Below are 21,791 nucleotides of genomic sequence, written 5' to 3'. Positions count from 1 at the left end.
CCCTCCAACCCCCCATACTGAATAGTGCAGAATTAGATGCATTCCGGGGTTCCTCTGAAGCATAAGCATTAGAGCCAAGATACCAGCTAGAGGGAGCTCTCATCTGTTCTGACACAGCCTATCCTATGGGGATGGGTGTGGGGGAGAAGATACCTATGTTAAATTCTTCATTCTCAGTGATGATTTCGGCATTGGGAACAATGGTCGGAGGGCGGCATTTGAAGAGCTGATAGGCTGAAAAGAAGGAAAACCAGTCAGTGCATGGAATTGCTTCCAATGGGATGTGACTCGTCGGGATAAGGCATGCACATGCCTAATAACAGCTCAGTGTGGTGTAAGGATCTGCTTCTCTGAAACAAACTGCCACCCTGCGGTGTGGAGAACCCAGCAGTATCGATCTCAAGTTACTTATCTGGTCCCCATTACCCTGAGCAGCTCACAATCTTCCATCCTCACAGCATCCCCGGGAGGCAGGGCAGTGAACTGAGGCACAGAGTTGCTAAATTTAGTGGAAGGTCCCACAGGAAGATTGCAGCAGGACCCAGGTCCCCCTAGTCCCAGGCTAGCCCCGTAACCCCTGGACCATCCTCTCTCTTTCTTGGTAGGGTCATGGCTGAGCCGTAGTTTACACTTAACACCTTATGAAAATATCATCCACTCCCTCCCTCCCCAGTATGTGAACCCCCATTATCAGGACTGTACAGTTCTGGCTCAGGCTACCTACATTATCCCAGCTTTATTCAGTCCCTGTCAGTGCCTGCTACATCCAGAGCCACTGCTGAAATAGCCAATGGATTCCAACCTACGTCCAACCTACCTGGTTTCTGAGAAAGGGCAGGTGAGGAGATGCAAGACCCCCCCCCCAGGTATTATTACAGTGTTGTTGTAGCCATGTTAGTCCCAGGATATGAGAGCAGCAAGGAGGGTGAGGTAATATCTTTTACTGGACACACCTCTGTTGGTGGAAAGAACAAAAGCTTATGAGCTTCACAGAACTCTTCCTCAGGTCTGGAGAGGGTAACCAGAATGCCCAAGCTAAACATAAGGTGGGACAGATTATTAAGCATAAGGAGTTCACATATATTGTAGGAGACCACTTAAAAAGAAGTGGGCAGTTAACACCTCTCCAATCATAGGACAATGGAGAGTTAATAGGCAGCAGGACACTAAAAAACATGGACTTGTTTTCTGCCTGGTTTTCTGCCTGTTACAACAATTTCTAAAACACACTGCTGTCTACTAACTCCCCATTGTCCAATGACTGCAGAGGACCCCTCGCCCCACCTTGTCTCTCGCTGGTCCTTGGGATGGTGTCTGTGTCGAGAATCAGCACCATGGAGAGCACACGATGCAGCACCTCTGCTCCCAGGAAACAGGTGAATGGGAGGAGAGTGAAAGGAAGAATACTATATGATGTTGGGCTGTGGCAATTTGTTCACAAGAACATCTTCCTCATCAGTCTTGGTCTGCCTAGAATGCCATCTATAGCACACTACACACCTTCCACGCCCGAAGTCACTGGGAAGAAAGCTCTTTATTTGTATGCAAAGAGTAGAGGGCTTAGTTCATGGACAGATAAAGGGTGACTGGTGTTTACTGAGTGACTCCTGTGCTGAGGTGATGGGATCATCCACAGAGTCTGGGATACTTCGTGGAAGAGACTGGGCAACCTCAATTGGATTAGGTCAATCTGGGAATAACCAGGATGGGTGGAAATCTTGTTCTGCTCTCCAGCTAACTGAATAACTCACAATGAATAATTTTTCTGAGAATTTCATCTTTGGTCCCTGCCCTTGAACTGAGATTGCAAAATTCACTGATTTGTAACTTGGAATTATTCATTGTTTTATTCTGCAAATAATTCCTGGGATGCAGCTGGATTAAACTTCGAATTGAAAATATTAAAATTGAAGAGGCAAGTTGCAGTGCACAGTGTAACTTCCCTGGTATGTGATGTAAAAACAATAGTGAAGGTTTGAACCAGATGTTTAATTCTACATTTCTCAGCTGGCGCTGTGTTGGTGAAATAAAGAAGCCACCCAGCCAGGGAACAAAAACAAAACCGTTTGATTTATGAGCCAGGCCAAACACAACAAAGAGCAAATTTTACAATCGAACATACAGCCTGAAATGAACTATCAGCAAATATTCTACAACTTGAGCAAAATAATTTGCTGCTCACCAACAGATGCTCGAATCCCTATGGAGATGAACACACAAGGGATGTGAACGTGGTTAAAACATCTGCTTTTGGATCTGAGTAACTCTTCTTGGAAAGCATTTTCTGAGGTTAGTCCTATTCTATTATACTCCTCCCACCAAGCCTGGGCCACCATAAACTTCTCTGCAATTGGCGTCAGCCTGCTAAGACCAGATGTACATGATCCACCTACTAGAGAGGAGCTAATTTTCACTAATTCTACAAAGCTAGTGGAAACGGCAGCAGATGAACAGTGTTCCAAAGACTTTATTATAATGTATTTAGATGCCTAAATTAGGATTTAGTTGCTTAACTTTAGACACCCACTCACCCCTCTCTGTGCCTCAGTTTCCCCATCTATATGTTTGGGGTACAACAACCCTCCCCACTTCAGCAGAGAGGTTGTGAGGCTCAATTAATGTTTATAACATGTTTGGAAAGAGTTGGATGAAAAGGGTGATTTATTTTTACCCATGCACAGCCTACAGGCAGTGCATGGCCCAACGTTTGCAAAAGAAAAAAAAATCCTGACATCATAATGAGCTAAGCTTGAACAGAGAAGATCAAAGGGAACTGTCAGCTCTGTAATTCTGTGAGATGCCTTCTATATAAAGTTCTTTGCAACTTACCAAAAAGTTACAGTAAAATGATGAGCTAATGAGCAGGAGAACAATGCACGTTCCAGAGATCTGGGCAGTTTAACTGCCGAACCTGTCACTTCTCCGGCAAAGCTTCTTTGGTCATGGAGGAATAAAAGGGGTGGGGAGCAAATGGGAGTGAATTTCCCATCAGCCATTTTGTCAAGCTCCCTGAAATAAACAGTTGCTTGAAGATTCCAAACCTTTGTTCCCCTGAACACTCCGCCTCTGGATAAACAACAGGTGCTTTATTATGGCCAACACAAAACAAGGAGAGGGAGAAAAAGCCCCAGAAGAAAGAGCAAAGGTCGGACAACTGTTTTAATGGCAGAAGCATCTCTGCAAAGATTTATTTTAATTGAAATAAAACTCCACACTAGCAGTATGTCTGTACTGCAATCGGGGAGTGTGACTGTGGCTCGTGGACACACCTGAGCTAGCTTTAATCCAGCTAATTTGGGGTACCAGAACAGGGAAGCAGTGGAAGCCTGGAAGCCTGGGTGCTTAACTCAGGAGGTGAGCCCACGCTGAAGTGTGGGCTGCAGCTACTTCACTGCTCCAGTACCCGAGCCAGCGCCATTAAAGCTAGCTCATGTATGTCCACCCTGTTGATCTCAGTGTAGACATAAGTGGCAGACTGGGCTTTAGGCCAAGATTTTCAACAGCGATAGATTATTCCATTTGGGGAGCTCAATGCGAGCCACCATAAAGGGGCCTGATTTTCAGAGTCTGGGTACTCAGCACTTTCTCTCAGCCGCCCCCTTTAAGTAGGTGGTACCATGGTGGGACTCAAAAATCCCAGGTTCTAATCTCAGCCCAGCCACTGACCTGCTATGTGACCATGGGAAAATTTCTCTGCCTCTGTGTTCCCTCCCAACCTCTGCCTTCTCTATACAGACTATGAACTCTTTGAGGCAGGGACTGCCTCTCACTAGGTATGCACAGCAGCTAGCGGGAGGAAGCTCTGATCTTAGCTCTAGGTGCAATAGTAAAAGAGAGAATAATTTCCTTCCCTTTATGTCAGAATGGAATAAAGATTCCAGAGTCCAAGGCTGAATTAATCCCCTTGATTGTGGAATATAAAAAAAAACAAACCCAGCGGAAATCCAAACAACACACCTAGGAGAGACAGAGAGAAATGCTATTTGCAAGCTTTAAAATGGATGTTTGACAGTGGAGAATAAAAAAAACCCCGACAAAAATTAAATTAAATGCTATTTTAAAAGTGCTTGACAGCATCTATTTAAGTGGAGAGATAACCTAGCAATTGGAGCATCAATCTCTATTCCTTAATGGGCTACATTTCAATACAGGGCCACGACTAAGTTGGTTTCAGCATCTGGATAACATAGCACTGATAAACCTTCCTCTGAAAGCACCCTGATGTGCGTGCACCACAACAAAGCAGAGCCTTTGTCTTTGAAACACCACTGAGACCCACCCTTGAGATACTGTGCCATAAACACCCTTTCCCATCACATTCACACATCAGGTTCTTGGGCTGTAACCTGGAATAAGCATTTCATAATAGGTGCAACGTCATCAAGTTTCAAGGATGCTGCCAACCATTCAGCCTCCCTGAATCACTCCTTTTCCAGGAGATGCTTCCCTGTAGGTGTTTAAAGGGGGAATGGTTCCCGTAAGCAAATGATGCTCATCATTGCATTGGGGAAGATATTTAATGGGATGTCTTGTGTGCCCAATCTAAGCAAGTCTGTGCATGCACAAAAAGAAAAATTCTGATCTCAGTTACATCGTGGCAGACCCAGGAGAAACGCTGTGGAACTCAGTGGACTTTCTGTAGACTTACACTGGCATATGGTAGGCACTGTCAATGAATCCACTCACTTTGGTCAATCAGGGAGCCACCTGCGAGCAAATTTTCTGCGGTACCATGTGCAACTGATCCACTGAAGTATACAAAGCTTGTGCAGAATGTGACCCAATGTCTTTTTATCATGGTGTTTGCACAGAGAAGAAACACTGCAGAGCTGTGGCTAGGCATTAATAGTAAAAGCATTTAGTCCTCCAGAGAGACGGTTGCAGAGCATTAAACAGAACCCAGGCCTTGTGCCTTGTCCCACACTACGATGAAGATTAGCACTGGAACTGAATGATTTGGAGAGGGCTAAACAGCCGGCAGTCAATCTTTAAATACTTTGTGGAAGTTGGGTGCTCAGGATGAGGGTGAAGGTATGAGTTGGTAGAAGGAAGGTGCCTGAGGCTGAAATGGGGATCAGATGAGTGGAATGAATATCGGACGATTCAGCTGCTTATTTCCTTGTTGTTTTCTGGTTAGCTTTGGTGGGATAGGTGATCTAAGCAACCTTAATTCCATGAACACAGCTGCAGACAATTTCTGATAGGTCATTTTTAAAAAAATGAAAATTCTCTCTGAAATTCTGAATTTCAATGAAAAAATAATGGATGAAATGTATGTGCTTTTTTTGCATTTTTCAACCAGTTCAATCAATGAAGTTTTTAGCCACAGTTTATACTGAGGTTCCATTTTTATGTATTTTATAAAGGGGTTAATAAACTAGTAATAAATGCTTTAATAGATAGTTAAGCAACTGCTCCTGAGTCCAATTGCTCACAACCAGAGTTTATAACTAGGCTTTGCACAATTTGATTTTTATCAATTTAAATATTCACGATTGTGCAATATGGACATTGAGATTTTCTTCTGATTTGTATCCATTTAAATTTTCACAATTGTGGGAAATTATGGGGGGGGGCGTGTCAGATGCTGTGGGGCTAGACACTAGTTATTTGAGGATAGCAGATGCTGAGATTCAAAGAGTTAATGCTTTACAACCATTAAAACACAAATGGCCAAAATAATAAAAGAAAATATCCTTAAATCAAACTCTAATAAGTTATTGAGCAGGATGTTTCTTACTTTGCCCAACTGTAACTTCAATTATTATCAAAATACTTTTTAATCTGTGTACGGTGAAATCGACATTTTGTGACATTTACCGATAAAAGTCTAATCCTTCCAAGCCTGCTCATAACCATCTATAGCATCTTCTGCTGAGGTGCTTAGATACATACTACTCATGACCAGAACATGCTCCTTAGACATCTGCTTGGGCCTAATTATTAGGCCTGACCCGGACCCAAGCCCACCCAACCTGATCCAAGAGGGTAGAGTCATTTTCAAACCTGACCGAGCACCGACTCTTGTCCCTGAGCCTGGGTCAGCGCCATGGCTGTCTGCTGCCCATGGGGTCGGCTGTCCTCCTATGGCCTTGGCGTGGGCAGCAAAGTGCTGTGCTGTGCGTGTCCTGCAAACTGAGCAGTGTTGGGATTCCTTGGCACACTCACTGTGCACACTCATACACACAGGGCACAGTGAGCGACTGCACATCAACTCCCCTGGCAGCAGGAAAAGAGCTGAGCTGACCCGATCAGGTCTGGTTGTTTTCCCAACCGACTCGCACCTGACAGTTATAGTGGGGTTAGGGTGGGTTCAGGTCAGATGCAGGGCTCAAATGCTTATGACATCTTATTAATCACTTACTCGTCCTTTATAGAATTATAGGGCTGAAAGGGACCACAAGGGTTATCTAGTCTAACTTCCCGCCAAGATGCAGGACTTGTGTCTAAACCATTTAATAACAATACCTGACTCTTACGCAATACTTATCTTAAGATCACAAAGAACATTCAGAAAAATAACTTTAATATAAAACTTGAATATAAATATATTCTGGTGGGCTTTCACTCTAGTAACCCTGGTCTCTAACTCCCAGTAAAAGAAGTGTCAATTGAATTGCAGTGGGATTTATGTACTGCTCCCTTCCATTGTCAGATTTTCTGTATTTTTTTTGCATAACTGTTAAACACACATCTCTTGTGCATTAATACACACCTTATTGTGTTTTGCAGTAATCAGGCAATTCCCCCAGAAGCCTAGCAAAGATTCTTTAAAATTAGCCTGGCCATGTAACACTGGCCTTTCCATTATCGGACATAATATTTGGTGTTCTGTACAGACTGGCATGTAACTGATATTAGACTTTGTTGCAGTTGTTACAAGTGAATTATTGTGGTGAGTGGAAGGTCCTGTTCACATTTTCTGAACTCCCAGAATTGTCACAGGTTCTTGTTTGCTAATCCAATTTAAAGTTGGACTCTTGTTTAGTGATGGGGTGAAAATGCTCTTATTTCAGCATCATACCTAACATTTCTCGAGCATGCGCCTCACTCAGACGCAAGAATCCCCAAATAATTTAAGGAATCATTTCTCTCACTGGGAAATGAAGCCACCTCTGGGCTGGAACGTGACTGTGGTTTAATAAAGCACATCATGACTACCCAACCAGTTTAGCCTGGGATTGGAAGAATACCACCAAATCCAACTGAAATTGCAAGCAGTGGGAGTGTTAGGGACCAAAATGGATTTACACAAAATAGAATTTGCCCAGGACAGCAGTATTAACAGTTGTCACCTTGTGAGATATGCCATAGGATCTTTCACAGCTGCTAGTTTGCAGGAGTTTGATTTGTGCTCTGATTATCAGGAAGTTGCTGATATATTTCTACCTCTGCATGGTGTATACATTCTTCCTTTACATGTGCAATTATAAGTGTGTGCATAAGGCAGGCATTTGCACATGCAAAATTGCACAGAGACTGCAGGTCTCAACTTTCTGAGAGCCAGACCCTTTATGATAGGTCTCATCTGAAAGATGGTGCTTCAAGCAACAGGGTATTTTTTGTATCTTGCACTCTAAATAGTTCCCTTTCACGAGCATTATTCCTCCTCCTGATGACCCACAACTGGCCCAGACCCCTCTACATCCTGCAAAATTGTGGAGCAAGAAGTTAAAACACAGGTTGCACAATGAGCAATACAGACCATAGAAATAGATAGCAAAGATCCCTCCGTTGGCTGCATCACTGTGGAATTTCATCAAGATCTGATTAGAGGAGCTTTGGGCAGATTTCTTCACTGAGTTCCCCGTGAACATGCCCAGCTGTGGGGCTGTTTGCTGTGGTCCATCCCTAAAAGCACAAGTCAGAAAGAACACAACCACATTACACCTTTCCCCGTTATCCCAGGTTGGGACCAGCCTCTTGGCACTCCGATGCACACATACACACAACCTCCTGTTCTTTCCTGCCCTATCTTTGTTTTCACACCCCAATCTGCGACATTAGGTTTCCCGTGACTCCTTTGGCAGCCAATAACTTCACTTCCAGAGTGGTACAAGTGGATTCGTCCCAGGTTGGCCCATATAATTGCAGGCAATAGGGACTCCAGATGTGACCAATAATCTGATTCTGAAGAAAGGCTTCATCTCCGCCTTCTGAACTTTCATCACCTGCCTTTGGAGAATTAAGGCCAGATGTTCCAAAGAGCTCTGCACTTCGGTGCACAGTGGATGCTGAGCTCCTTCGAACGTCCAGCTCCAACAGTGCGCACTGAGCACTTGAAATGTACCTCTGAGCTCTTTAGGAAGTTTGGCCCCATGTGCCCCCCTCAATGGACCAATGTGGGTGGAGTTATTGTTGTGCCGTGCATGACTTATCCTCCCATCTCCTAAGGGGAGATGAAGATCCTACCCTGCCATGCTCCTGGAGCCAAATTCTCAGCTGATGTAAATCAGCATAGCTACACTGACTTTGGTGGAGCTACGCCCATTTACACCAGCTAAAGACCTGGCTCCCGATCTCTGGGAGCTTGCGTTTGAACCCAGCTCTCCATCCCTGATGCAATGCTGTGCCCTTGCTCTGAGTCAAAGTGTTCTTTGATTTCACTTTGGACTGTTCAGCTACTTATGTCTGATGACAAAGCAAAAGCTAAGGAGGACACCAGCAAATGTCGTATTTCCCCACTGTTCTATATCTATCCAGTACCACAAAGTCGTTCTGCAAAAGAATAAACAAGCCTGGGAAAACCTCTGCTGGGGAAATCTGAAGCGAAAGGCAATTCCTATTATGCTAGTTTGAACCAGATTCATTTCATCTAAATTCAGCTTGAAGGAAAGACCCCATTTGCCATTCATAAAAGTATCCTCTGTCAAGCCCCTTTGGGTGCCAGAGAGATTTTCTCTTATTTCGTTCAGCAGAGCATTTCAGAGATGAAGGGCCGTGCTGAGGAGAGAATCCAGCAGGAGGAGGTTACCTGTAACCTAACAATGTCCAGTCTCAGCTGGGATGATGTCCTGCATTTGCCCCCAGCAGAGATGCAGCGTCTAGAGAGAGTAATTGGGTCAGACTGGCTGCAAGAGGGCTGCATTTGTTTAAACTGCGCACAGCATGGGTTTGATTTCTTTGTTTTTGAACAGGTGGTGATCACAGAATTAGGACTCGGAGAGACTCACTGCCACTCAGTCCCTAGACAGTATTTATCCTCCAGGGGCCAAATCTTTGGTCGGTGTAAACGGCATAACTTTAATGAAGTCAATGGGAAAAAGATGGTGAGAGCTCAAAGTCACTGGAGCTACAGCCAACGTACATCGGCTGAGGATCCATCTACAGATCTTTGTCCAGTCCCACATGAAGGGGGTTTCCACCAGTTCCTTTAGGAAACCAGACCATGTTCAGTCTCATTCCCCTTGGGGACTTTTCATTTGAAATAGAGCCAAAGTTTTAGGTTAAGATCACAGAAGCTAAGTTTGGAGAAGATCTCTCAGCTCATCTTGACCATTCCCCTAAGCCAACACAGCACAAGGTTCTATGGAGAAAGGGCCAATCAGATACAGAGCTGATACTTACTAAGCCAAATTCCCATCACTCCTAGCTATATTCCAAACCTCACCCTGAAGCATTCTTCTCCCCCCCGAATGCTTCATAATGGCCTGGTCCAGCAAAGCACTCAAGCACTTGAATAACACCATTGAAGTCAATGGAACTTTTCCCGTGCGTGCGTGCTTTGCTGAACGGGGGCCCAAATCCCTACAGATCAGGCAGACAGACCAACCAAGTCAGCTCTCATGCTCCCGCCGAGGCACCCACCAGATGGTGATGAAGTCATTGTAGGGCTCCGTTTGCAGCAGTGTAAAGTTGAGATGAATCCCATACCCTGCAGGCACCGTGACGAGCCAGGCGCAGTCCTGGGAATTGGGGTACTGGTTGGGGAAGCCTGGGGAGTAGATGGTGCCATTCTGGGTGGTGATATTTCCTCCGCATGGGACTGCACGGAATTAACAATGAACAGAAACACAAGTACAATTAACAAACCCCTCCTGGATCCCCTGCCCCTCTTTGCCTTCCCTCCCTTCCTCCCCTTGCGGTGAACCTCCTCCCTCCAGCTGAGCAGAGATGGATGCACAACTCACTCCTGTGCCCAACGATGCTGATCTCCTCAACCCTACTGGACAATTCAGGGGTGATCCGAGAATCAGAGGCTGATCCAGATGTCTAACTATAGCTCCCAGCTCCCCTCAGCCCAGAGGGCTCAAGATAAAGGCAAGATTTAAACTCCACAGTGTCAACAGGGAATAAGCCAGCACTGAGGGGCTGCAGTGACTGGTCTCAACAAATACACGAGATGACAGAGCTAGAGCAATTAGACAAGACAGCGGTTGTGATTACACATGGATCCAACCCAAAACCCTGGACTGAACCCAATATGCACGTTAGGAATCTGTGGATCCTGTCCCAAACTTTTCAGCTCCATCCTGTTACAGTAAACCCTGCTTAGTGCCTCGGGGCTGGATGGAAACAATCAGAGGCTTTTGGTACCCAGTTGACAACCAGGTGCGCTGAGAAACCACACCTCGTGCTCCAATCCAGGGACTAGGGCTCACCAGCTGTGTGTAGCCATGGGGAACAGCATGCTCCTGAACCTGTCAGTGGGCAAAACTATCCAACCATAAATACCACGACCTGGGCCAGAGCTGCTGAACAGCTGGTGTTTTAGAGAGCGGATCTGAGAGCAGGGGTGGGGGTTATTAGTAGTTATTATTTGCATGACAGCAGCACCTCTACCCTAACTGAGATCTGGGGCACACACCCCCACGAGCTTGTAAGCTAAACAGTCGGGACAAACAAAGAATGGGAGGGAAACAGAGAGGTGATGTGACCTGCCTAGAGACACACAGCCGATGAGTGGCAGACAGGGAACAGACCCCAGGCTTCCTGAGTCCCACATCTAGGCTTTACCCACTGCATCATGCTGCCTCTCTAGGACGCAAGATTTCTGGTACAGAACGTTTTCCAATCTGCTTGGAACAGCGCTGGTGGATTTGCAGCGCGTGATTAGCCCCCTGCAGACAGGACTGTCACTCACACCTTGTGCGCCTGATTCTCCTCTTGCTTACGCACAGCGTTTCATGCCGGAGTTGCTCCATTGACTTCAAGGGAGTTATTTCCAATTAATGGTGTAAATCAGATCTGAGGCAGGCCCTGTGTATTTAGTGCCTAATCCCGCTTTGCCTGTTCACATGAGCAGTCCAAGTGAGAGTGTACACACACACACACACACACACACACTTACTTTATATAACAAGGATGAGATTTGCAAAACCACCTTGGAGATTGGGATGCTCAATCCCTCTCAATTGTAATAAAACCCGTGCAACCCCGTGACTCCCAAGGGAATCCCTTCAGTAGCTTTAGAAATCTCAGCCTCTACTGATTTATTTCAAAATCACTGCTTCTCTTACAGTTCAATGGACTTTTCGCTGTGACCTGCACGGGAAGGGGAGATTGATGGACGAGGGCAACTATTACTCACGGGCAGCTTCTATGCAAAAATAGACAGCGATTGGTGGTTGTGTTTAAGAAAGAAAGTATCTGGAAAGGGAGCGTTTGCAATGATATTAATAGTGCTAACAATCCAGCGTGCACAGTGACTCCTCGGCAAAAACACCCCCCCCACCCACAACTGGACTTAACCACCTCTTCCTGTGCCTAAGTAAGAGGCCCCTGAAGCGTCACATTTAGAAGTACTGTAGGACATGCCAATTGCTTTGTACTCCCTTCCTCGTGGTGTAGCAGGGTTCTTGCTAAAGAAAGCAAGCAGGGATGAAAGACAGGGCTGGATGGAAAATGGGGGCAGAACGGTTATTTAAATACCTTAGGGGCTCGCTCCTGCTACCTTCAAGGCACAGTGAAGTCAACGAGCATTGAGGGTGTGCTGCATCTGCAGCTCAGCCCCTTGCAGGACGGAGCGCTAATGGGCGGATATTCAGCCACATCTGCAGCAGGTGTATATCACCAGAGCTCCACTGAAGTCAACTGACACCAGCTGAGGATGTGGCCCTCTATGTTTTATGTCCTCTAGGGCTAAGGAGTCTTGATTCAAAAGAGAAAAACAAACGCAGCTCCCCAATATAAGGCAAGTTTGGGAGCAACTGGTCCAAAGAGACTGGTACAAGCCATCCTGCTTACAGGGGGAATCATCAATAACCAGGCTTGCACTTCTTAAGGTTTCATATAAAAGACCCCTCTACAGTAAACTGCACAGAACTCAATCTCTCTCTCTTGGAATGATGAAAGGCCAAGATAGCCTTGCTGGGGTTTGAACAGAGAAACTACACATTTCAGACTTGATGTCAAGAACACCAAGCCATTCGCTCCGGCTAACACCCTGAAACCACTCTTGGAAATCAGAGCTGCAGACACAAGTCTTGCAAATGGAGCCTCTTGCTAAGATCATTAAAGAATTCCGCCTCCAACAGGGAAAGATTCAGCAGCATTTTAGTGATGCAGCCGTCGCTGCATAAGGGAGACCAGACTGCACATTGACACAACCCTACTACTGAATCCCGATAGCTGCAAGGGTCTTTTCTCAGCAGGGGCTCAGCACAGCGGTGGTGATTAAATTTACTTCAGCGCAGTACTGGGTGTTGCAAACACAAAGTGCGGAGCTGATCAAAGCCCCAGGTCTTTACCTTATTTATTTAGTTGCTCCGACACATCATAAAGTTCTGACTTTGATAGGTGTTTGAATGGGAAAAAGGCAAAACTTATTTAGAACAATAAAACACTGTTCGAATCAGGCTCAGTGTCAGCATGAAATAGCAGGCTGGGAAAGAAGGAAAAGTTAAAAAAAATAGAAAGAAAACCAGGCAGAGAATGCTGGCCCTGTGTGGCCATAAACCTGTCCAAGAACCGGCAGTAATTTCTCAGGGGTTAATAAATCAGCAAAACGATGATGGTTTCTTAGCATAAGCAGGGAGCACAGATTCTGAAGTTGCCACGTGACAGTGCTCAGGGAAACGTGCTCTGTGGGGAGCTTGCAGAGAAGACAAATCAATGCATTTGCAATGTGGAGCCATTGTCCCTGGAGAGGTTAAGAATGGATGAGACCTGGGTTCTAATTTTTGTCTCTGCCACTGAGTTGCTGGGTGACCATTGGCAAGTCACTTGAATGCTTTGTGTTTCAGCTTCCCTCATCTGTACAATAGACTTAATAATAATACACAAGGCAGTGGAGCTGAGAGGGTTAGATAATTAATATCTGTGAAGCCCACTTCTATCCGTGGAAGACGGGCGCCATGGGCCTGGTTCACAGAGGTTCTGACAATGGGCGCTTTAAGTGCTCAGCACTTTCAAAAAGCAGGCATGTTTTTCTCAGGGCCATATACTGCCTTATTGCACAAGCACTACTCCCACTGACAGTCAGCGACGGAACAAGCAAAGAACAAAATGCTGCTAGCCAGAGAGGGGCTTGACTCATAACCCCAGATGCAAACACACCCTAACTCTGGAAGATGAACCCAGGTCTGGGTGTGAATTTCGCCACTCGCCCACACCTCCCAAAGTGGGCTGACCCCAACTCACTGATCCTAACACTACCAGGGTCGAGACCTGTAGCCGTACGACACAGCTCAGGCCTGTCTCTAGCAGCAGCTTGTGTTTCCAGAGAAACTTGCATCCTGTAGGATCACAAAGCACTTTAGGTTTTACAAATGTAAAGGGCCGTGGTCTGTACAAACTACAATGCAATGTAGCTGGCTCTGGGGTGAGACAAAGCAGCTGTTAAACAGTGCACAGCAACGCTACACAAAGGCTTAGGAAAGGAAGAGCTATGCCCTCGAGGACCACATGCATATAACAAAGAAACTGCAGACCATATTTTTATCTCTTCTATTGGATCCTCCACTATCACTGAGCTGCTGTTCTGAGCTTGTTCCCTTCCCACTAATCAGCATCGGCACAAAGCCAGACTGCATATGAGTTTGAATGAACCTGAGTCAGCAATCTGGGCTTTGACCTAGAAAGAAGGTGGATTTAAAATACCAAGGCAATGTCATTTCCTCCTTCCTCCCAGCTGATCCATCAAAATCAAAGGCAAGCAAGTTACCAGAAGCCAGTACTGAGCAGACTCCTCGGGCTACCCAGAAAATCCCCATGATATTCAAAGGTGACCCAATAAAGTCGTACCTTCACACCTGGGCAGTGGGTGGTCCCAGTTCCTATTGGTCCCATGCTGACATGTCAGGACTGGGTGGCCAATCAGCTGGTATCCAGGAAGGCACTCAAAAGATACGGACTGGCCAACATTGTAACCGGCTCCTCTCACAATGCCATTGGCAAAAGGCTCAGGGTCAGGACACTCTTGGAGTTCATAGGCTGGAAATACAATAAGGAGACAAGTTCTGTATTTCATGCTTTCCTCTAAGGGCTGGAGTCATTTTCCCCTCCTGCCAAGGGTTTCGTAGTGCTCGAGCCACCATCCTCACCATATCTTGGCTGTCACTCTAGAGGATGGAGGTTTAATGCGTGCAGAGGAAATGGGGCATGGGAGAGACGGCCAAAATGTCACCCCAATGGACAAAAATCCCTAGATAAATGCATGTCCTATGGCAGTAAATACCCCTTTCCTCCCTGCTTCATAGCTGGATTTAGGGCCAGAAGGGCTTGAAGCTATATAAAAGTGGTCTGATCCGGGATGGCAATTCCCACATAAAAATCTATCCCTTGGCATGATTAGGGGTTTCGGGTGAAATTCTGGCCCCACTGAATTCACTGGGAATTTTGCCATTGACTGCAGTGCGGCCAGAATGCCACTGTTAGACTCTTCACAATGCTTGATGGTTTTGGTTTGGTTTCGTTTTGGGGTTTTTTTTGGTTTTTGTTTTTTTTTTAAGAGTGGTGACTCTATAAAGGGTTTAAAGAGCCAAACGTTCTTCTGATCGATAGCGATTAGAAAATCCTGCTACTTGTGGCAGGCATGGTCACGGAGCAATGGGCCCCGCTCTTGGTTTATCCTGCCTCTATGAGGCCTATGTCCACTGGGTCAACCCACAGCTCGCTTCTAATGGGGGAAATCTGCCAGGTTTTTCAACAAAATGGAAGTGGTTTTGGTGATAAATGGATGGCAGTTGGCTAACATGCGCTGCCTGTCACGATGAGTTATTATTGGTCAGCACAGCCAGATCTAATTTTCATAGCAATTTCCATGAGATTACCCATGGTGCCTTGGACTGTGCTTTTCCCCCTAAATCGTACAACAGCGCATGAGTTATATGGTATACGCACGGGAAAGCCAAAGGAAAATTAATGTTTTCAATTAGGTCTGAGTAGCTGCTTTTAGTGCTATTTCTGGGGAGTCTGCCCTTTGCCAGCCTTTGGCTGCATCACAGGGACAGAGAGATATGCTCTGCCTTTTCCACTCATAGTTTGCCTCTCTTCTGTGGCGGCAGGATCACTCAGCTCCCAGCTGCGGCACATTGAAGTCCATCTCCTTCGTTACACAACACACAGCTCCCCTGCATGACACCTGGTCCCTTCAATGCTCGAATCCCCCAAGGACGGGGACGCAGAGAAGGCCGAGTGTTTTGGGAAATGTAGTACTCACGAGAGCTCCGGATTGACAGCCCTGCAGACTCAGATATACACTGACCCATTCCGCTTGAGGTACATATAGAAATGTGGCTGTTTCTAGGTATATAAATGGAAATCTGCTTCTTTGGTCTGCTCAGCTCTTGGCTTCTTTTAATGAGGCTGCCAGTGTATTGCAATGACCAATGTGCCCCTCCGCAGAGAGGCCAACAGGCGAATGAGCCATGAGACTCAACAGCCTGAGAGACGGCCCCTCCAAAGGCACATTGGTCAAGGGACATTGTGAGGGGAAACAGCACTGCTGTTGCCCATGCTGCAGCTGGATGAACCAAGGAATCCAGGGCTGTCAACCCAGCGCCTTCCAAAATCAGAAAATCCACTCTGAGAAGTTTGAACAAAAAACATCCAGAGAGCTCCTGCCCAGAGGGTTTCACAGACTCACAGGAATTCACTGCTCAGGGGCCTACATGTTTAACAGCAACTAGGGATCGGGGGTGCTCAATTTTTCAGGTGCCTGACTTAAGACACCTTAAACAGGGCTTGATTTTGAGAGAGTTGAGCCCCGTCCCCCTGAAAATCATGACACCCTGTAAGATGATCTCAAGCTGAGGATGCAAAACCAGAGGCTCTTCAAATTCACTGGTCACTTGTGAAACTTTAGGCCAGGGTTTGCTTATTAATTGGTGCTAATTTATTTCTCTGCCCCCACTCTCATTCTCGGTTAAGATTCTCAAACCATGCCCAGCTCCATGGCATATGAATATTCAATTAAACTACTGCGTCTCTTTTCTTTTAAATGCCCAGTTCCCCTATCCACAGCCCATATCAGCACAAATCAAGAGTGCATCACAGCTCTAGGAAACAGAGAGGAGCTTTCAGGATCCAAATTTTACTTTTGACCCTGAAAGACGAGCACCTGCAAAATTCCAAGGCAAAGTTGTGTCCATTGGGGACGACTTCTTACGGCGCACGACAGTCTAGAGAGCCAAGATCAAAGTGAGTCTGGCCAGAATTAATTCTGAGGCATTTCACTGTTACAAAGCACTACGGGAACATTTGTTATTTGCCTTAGGCAACAGCAGGATGAACGGAACCCAGCTATTAGGATTAAGTATGGATCTCATGTAACACCTTTCCACTAATTTGGATTAAATCCTCATGGTACTAATTCAACAAAAGAGCAGCTCTTGTTCCATCTGCTCCCTCTCCAGTGCCAGCCCTGGGGACAGGACTCTCCCTCCCTGCTTGTTTGGTGGCCTTGTTACCTTGGTATTCCAGCTTAAATCCTGGCTTGTTTTGCGAATGGTCGCTGTGGAAGTACACGGTTGTCTCGTGTGACGTCGACAGCAGGGAGCCTGGGATTTCAGTGCCACTGAACCTGCCAATCACATTACTGGTGTCGTAAGGTCCATTCCGGATTTCAATGAAGTCGTGGTTCGGCTCGGTGGAGAAGTTCAGAAACTGGATGTGGGCACCTGAGAAGTAGAAGAAGAGGAGGAGGAGGAGAAGAAATAAACACAACGGTCAAGTCAGTCAAATCGGCAAATACTGGTGGGTCAAGCAGCAGGACCTGGAACTATATTCATCAAGTTTCAGAGTAGCAGCCGTGTTAGTCTGTATTCGCAAAAAGAAAAGGAGGACTTGTGGCACCTTAGAGACTAACAAATTTATCTGAGCATAAGCTTTCGTGAGCTACAGCTCACTTCACTGGAATGCATCCAATGAAGTGAGCTGTAGCTCACCAAAGCTTATGCTCAAATAAATTGGTTAGTCTCTAAGGTGCCACAAGTCCTCCTTTTCTTATATTCATCCAGTGTCTGATGCCAGAATGAGCCTGATGGTGAATGTACTGGGTGCATGCAGGTGGACTCAAGGAACCTGTTTATATGCAGGTAGAATACATTTGTTGTGCTGCTGAATGTCCCAGGAACGTCCAGACAGAAAGCACTTGTTGTTCCGACTATACCAGCGAGGCTCTATCATTCCTGTTATTTCAGTGGGGTACTGCAACACAGAAGGCAAAGTGGACACGTAGCTGGAGCGTTGAACATTTGTACTCTTTTTCAAAATCATTCACCCCACTGTTTCAGTGGGAACCACTGCTTAAGAACATAGGCCCTTCGGGTATGTCTACATTGTACACGAGGCTCAGGCTCGGACTCGGGTGTGAGCCCAACCACACACAAATCCATCAGACTCGGGTCAGCAAGCACTCAGAACCCAGGTCCTAAGATCTGGCTAGCTGGATGGGTGAGAGCCTGAGTCCAGCTGTGACTCGGGTCCAAGCCCTGTCACTTTGTAGTGTGGATGCAGGTCACGCTGTAGACCCAAGTCAGAAGGTCTGTGCAGTACAGTATGGACATGTTAGCATGGCTGAAAGACCCAGGTCCAGCAATTGCAAACCCAGATTTACAAAGCAGCCTGGACGCTCAAGCCTGGGCATGGAAACAGCGAGTCCACAAGGCCGAGTCTCACAAACATGGCTTAGTGGACAGAGTAGACACACCCTTTATGTCCAAACCTCCAGCCACACACATCATGAAATAGGCTCACGCCTTACTTTACCTCCATCCAGAGAGAGAGAGAGAGAAAGAGAGGAGTCATAGAATCATAGAATCATAGAATATCAGGGTTGGAAGGGACCCCTGAAGGTCATCTAGTCCAACCCCCTGCTCGAAGCAGGACCAATTCCCAGTTAAATCATCCCAGCCAGGGCTTTGTCAAGCCTGACCTTAAAAACCTCCAAGGAAGGAGATTCCACCACCTCCCTAGGTAACGCATTCCAGTGTTTCACCACCCTCCTAGTGAAAAAGTTTTTCCTAATATCCAACCTAAACCTCCCCCACTGCAACTTGAGACCATTACTCCTCGTTCTGTCCTCTTCCACCACTGAGAACAGTCTAGAACCATCCTCTTTGGAACCCCCTTTCAGGTAGTTGAAAGCAGCTATCAAATCCCCCCTCATTCTTCTCTTCTGCAGGCTAAACAATCCCAGCTCCCTCAGCCTCTCCTCATAAGTCATGTGTTCTAGACCCCTAATCATTTTTGTTGCCCTTCGCTGGACTCTCTCCAATTTATCCACATCCTTCTTGTAGTGTGGGGCCCAAAACTGGACACAGTACTCCAGATGAGGCCTCACCAATGTCGAATAGAGGGGGACGATCACGTCCCTCGATCTGCTCGCTATGCCCCTACTTATACTTATACTTATATTTACCAGTGTGGGCTGCATATGTGGCCCAGAATGTGTTACATGGGTCGCATCCAGTACTACCTATATGGCCCTGAGGATGTCACATGGGCCACAGCTCTGTGCTGACTGAGCTGCAAGCGGCCCATGGGCTGCGGGTTGAGAACCACTGGCTCAGACCAATGCTCTCTCAGGGATAAGTTCAGCATGGGGACTGGATCACCACTTCCGCTGCCTTGTGAAGACCAGGTTTCTGACAGAAATGAGTCAGACAAACTCTCCCAGCCTGCACAAACAGCGTGAGAGTTTAGCATTCAGGCACCGCTGAGTGGGAGACAGTGATCTAATTGTATCTTGATTTGCTCTTTAAACAACTCAGCTGGCTTCCAATTGTTCTATAAGGGATGCTTCTCAAGCTAATGGCCCAGTGCTACTGGGGTTCCTACACTGCACTGTTTGGGGTTGGATTGTGACTGGGTCCTTAGCAGATGTGCTATGAGGAAGGGAGAAGGAGAGCACAAGGCAAATCTCTCCCCCTTTCCGTATGCTCTGGTGTGCGGCCGAGCCATGATCCGGGGGGCAAGCTGGGGTGCTGGGAGAGGCAAGGCTGTTGCACTCCTGACTGCACCCCAACATACAGAGGCATGCGTAACAACAACAAGGGGAAAAGCTTCAGTCCAGAAAACTCAGAAGTGACCCAGAGAATCAGCTGTATTTGCAGGTGCAGTGAGACCTTCCAGATTAACCCCTGAGTGTCTACCATCACTTAGGCCACAAGCAGAAATAGGCACCCAGAAGCAACAGTGTTCATCTGAAGAACTGGCAGCCTTACCGAACCCTACAGGCAGGGAGATCCTCCAGCTGCAGTCCATGTTACTGGGGTAGTTTCCTGGGAACCCAGGGCTCAAGATCACTCCTTCCATCTCTTCTGCGGTCCCACCGCATTGGGCTGTAAGATCGACAGGGGCCTGATGTTAATGGAAAGGATCTGGGGAAAGGTCGCTTACCATTTACACAGGGAGACAGCCACTGCCATCAATTTATTTTATGGAAAAGAAAAGAAAAATTCACCACAGAGCTAACATGATATTTGCCAAGCATCACCCTGATCACCCCCCTAGTACGTTGTATCTTTTTCCTGCCCTCTGTGTCTGACCTATTAAAGTTCTGATCCTGTGACTGGATCGATACCTCTGAGCAGCTCTGGTCACAGCATTGTTGTAAGGTGTTAGAAGCAGGGGGCACCTATTACCATGTGCATGTGCAGTATCAAACCCAGTGGGGCCTGTGAGTGGTAACGACTTAATTTCCTTAAATAAGGCACAAAATACAGCTAAGAAATCTATCTGTCTAGCCCCTTACGGTGATTCTGAATGCCTCTGCTTGATCCAAATCAAGATGGAACTGTTGGTATATTTAGCAAACTCTGGACAATTATAAATACAGAACAATTTGCATACGCAGTTGGCGCAAATGAAACCTCTACAAAGGCCAATGCACAAACATCAAAACAAACAAGAAGACAGATTAAATTTCAACTCAAGACATCATCTTATCTGACTGACCTCTGCGTTACTCTTGTAATATGTTCCAATAACATGCACTCATATCCCTAATCCAATCTGACACTGAAGGTACAGATTTCCCTTTGTCCAGCATCTCACTATGCATGCTCACGTCTGACAATGCTTCTCTTGTAAGGGTTTCCCCCCACTTGATGTCTGTTTAACATAACTGCTCTTAAATTATGTAAAAGGAAAACATCTGGATTAAATAAACTGACAGCAGCCAGCAAGCCTTGCCAGGGAATTAATATGTTTTCTCCAGTGCTTTGGGGGCTTTTGTATAATGTCTGGAAATGAGAGAATGAAGAAGAATCCAATCTCTGGTTTTACAGTGAGGTGAAAATTGTCATACTTGGGAGATGCTTGGCACACATACATAGAATTTCACACACAGACACACACACACACACACACACACACACTCTCTGAAAAAAGTTGCTAAGTTGCTTGATTTTCACTCAAGCAGGTGCAGGTGCTCAGCATCTCTAAAAACCAGGTCGACACAGCCTGCGGCAGCGAACCTCTGAGCCCGAATCGACACACTCAGGCTCCTGGGGCTCAGGATACCACACTAAAAACAGCTGTGTAGACACAGCGGCTTGGGCTGGAGCTTGGACTCTGAAGTCTAGGCAGGGGGTGGGCTTCAGAGATTGAGCTGCAACTTAGAAGGGCTGTCTCGGCAGCTGTGTTGAGTGCGGTAAGCGCAAGCCCAAGTCTCCTGACTTGGGCTCAGAGGCTTGCTGTCGTGGGCTGTCACTGGCTGTGGAGATGTACCCTTATGTAAGGTGCTTCAGTATGGATCCAGCTGTAGACTCCTGGGCTTGAACAACCCAACCCCAGACGCACACTGTGTTCCTTTATTAAAACAGCAGTGACCGGGTCCTGCAAAGCAGTCGCCCCCCAGTGACATCACTGGGATTTGGAGGAGAAGAGAAGTGGGGAGGTAGGTAGGTAGGTAGACGGGCAAGTATAGGGATGGACACACAGACGTAACTTTCCAGCACTACACTAAAGGGACAATCTGGCTCAAACACCAGTATTATTTGCATTGCGGTAAAGCCTAGAAGCCTCAGTCATGGACCAGGGCCCCGTTGTGCTAGGCACTGTACAGACACTAATGTCTACAACAGGGTCTTTGTCCATGACTGAACTCCTCAGTGCTATGCCAACAGAAATACATCATAGTAACAATAATGTAAGATTTTTTTGTTCTTGCATTAATCTTGGACGTCCCCGTGGCTGCAGACCCTGTTCCCAGTGCCTGAATTCCTTGACTATAATGCTGAGCCAAAGGGGTTCTGGCTCCTTTCTAAGCAGCTCCCATTGGCAGGTGTCCCATCCGCTCACTTATTTCTGCTGTAAGTATCTCTCTATTTATTTCTGGCCTGTAGATCATCAGATAAAAGAGCCAGCAGCTATTATAATTACTTAAAAGCTAAATGATGTGAGCT

At 46.4% G+C, this 21,791-nt stretch overlaps 1 protein-coding gene across 1 annotated transcript in view; it reads right to left on the bottom strand.

Annotated features, from left to right (window-relative positions):
• The window catches only part of CSMD2 (CUB and Sushi multiple domains 2), a 536,402-nt gene that overhangs the window by 73,389 nt on the left and 441,222 nt on the right, over nt 1–21,791 (bottom strand). Inside the window, exons 40-45 of the mRNA XM_077837745.1 lie at nt 19,608–19,724; nt 16,851–17,060; nt 14,185–14,373; nt 9,808–9,985; nt 7,706–7,851; nt 154–234 (exon numbers count right to left, since the gene is read on the bottom strand). Coding sequence (XP_077693871.1) covers nt 154–234; nt 7,706–7,851; nt 9,808–9,985; nt 14,185–14,373; nt 16,851–17,060; nt 19,608–19,724 — 921 coding nt within the window. The remainder of the gene's footprint in view (nt 1–153; nt 235–7,705; nt 7,852–9,807; nt 9,986–14,184; nt 14,374–16,850; nt 17,061–19,607; nt 19,725–21,791) is intronic.

Source organism: Eretmochelys imbricata, chromosome 19 (genome assembly GCF_965152235.1).
Source record: "Eretmochelys imbricata isolate rEreImb1 chromosome 19, rEreImb1.hap1, whole genome shotgun sequence".
In the NCBI taxonomy this organism is placed as follows: Eukaryota; Metazoa; Chordata; order Testudines; family Cheloniidae; genus Eretmochelys; species Eretmochelys imbricata.
Note: the sequence above shows the minus strand (reverse complement) of the source record. Positions and strands in the feature narration are given on the sequence as shown.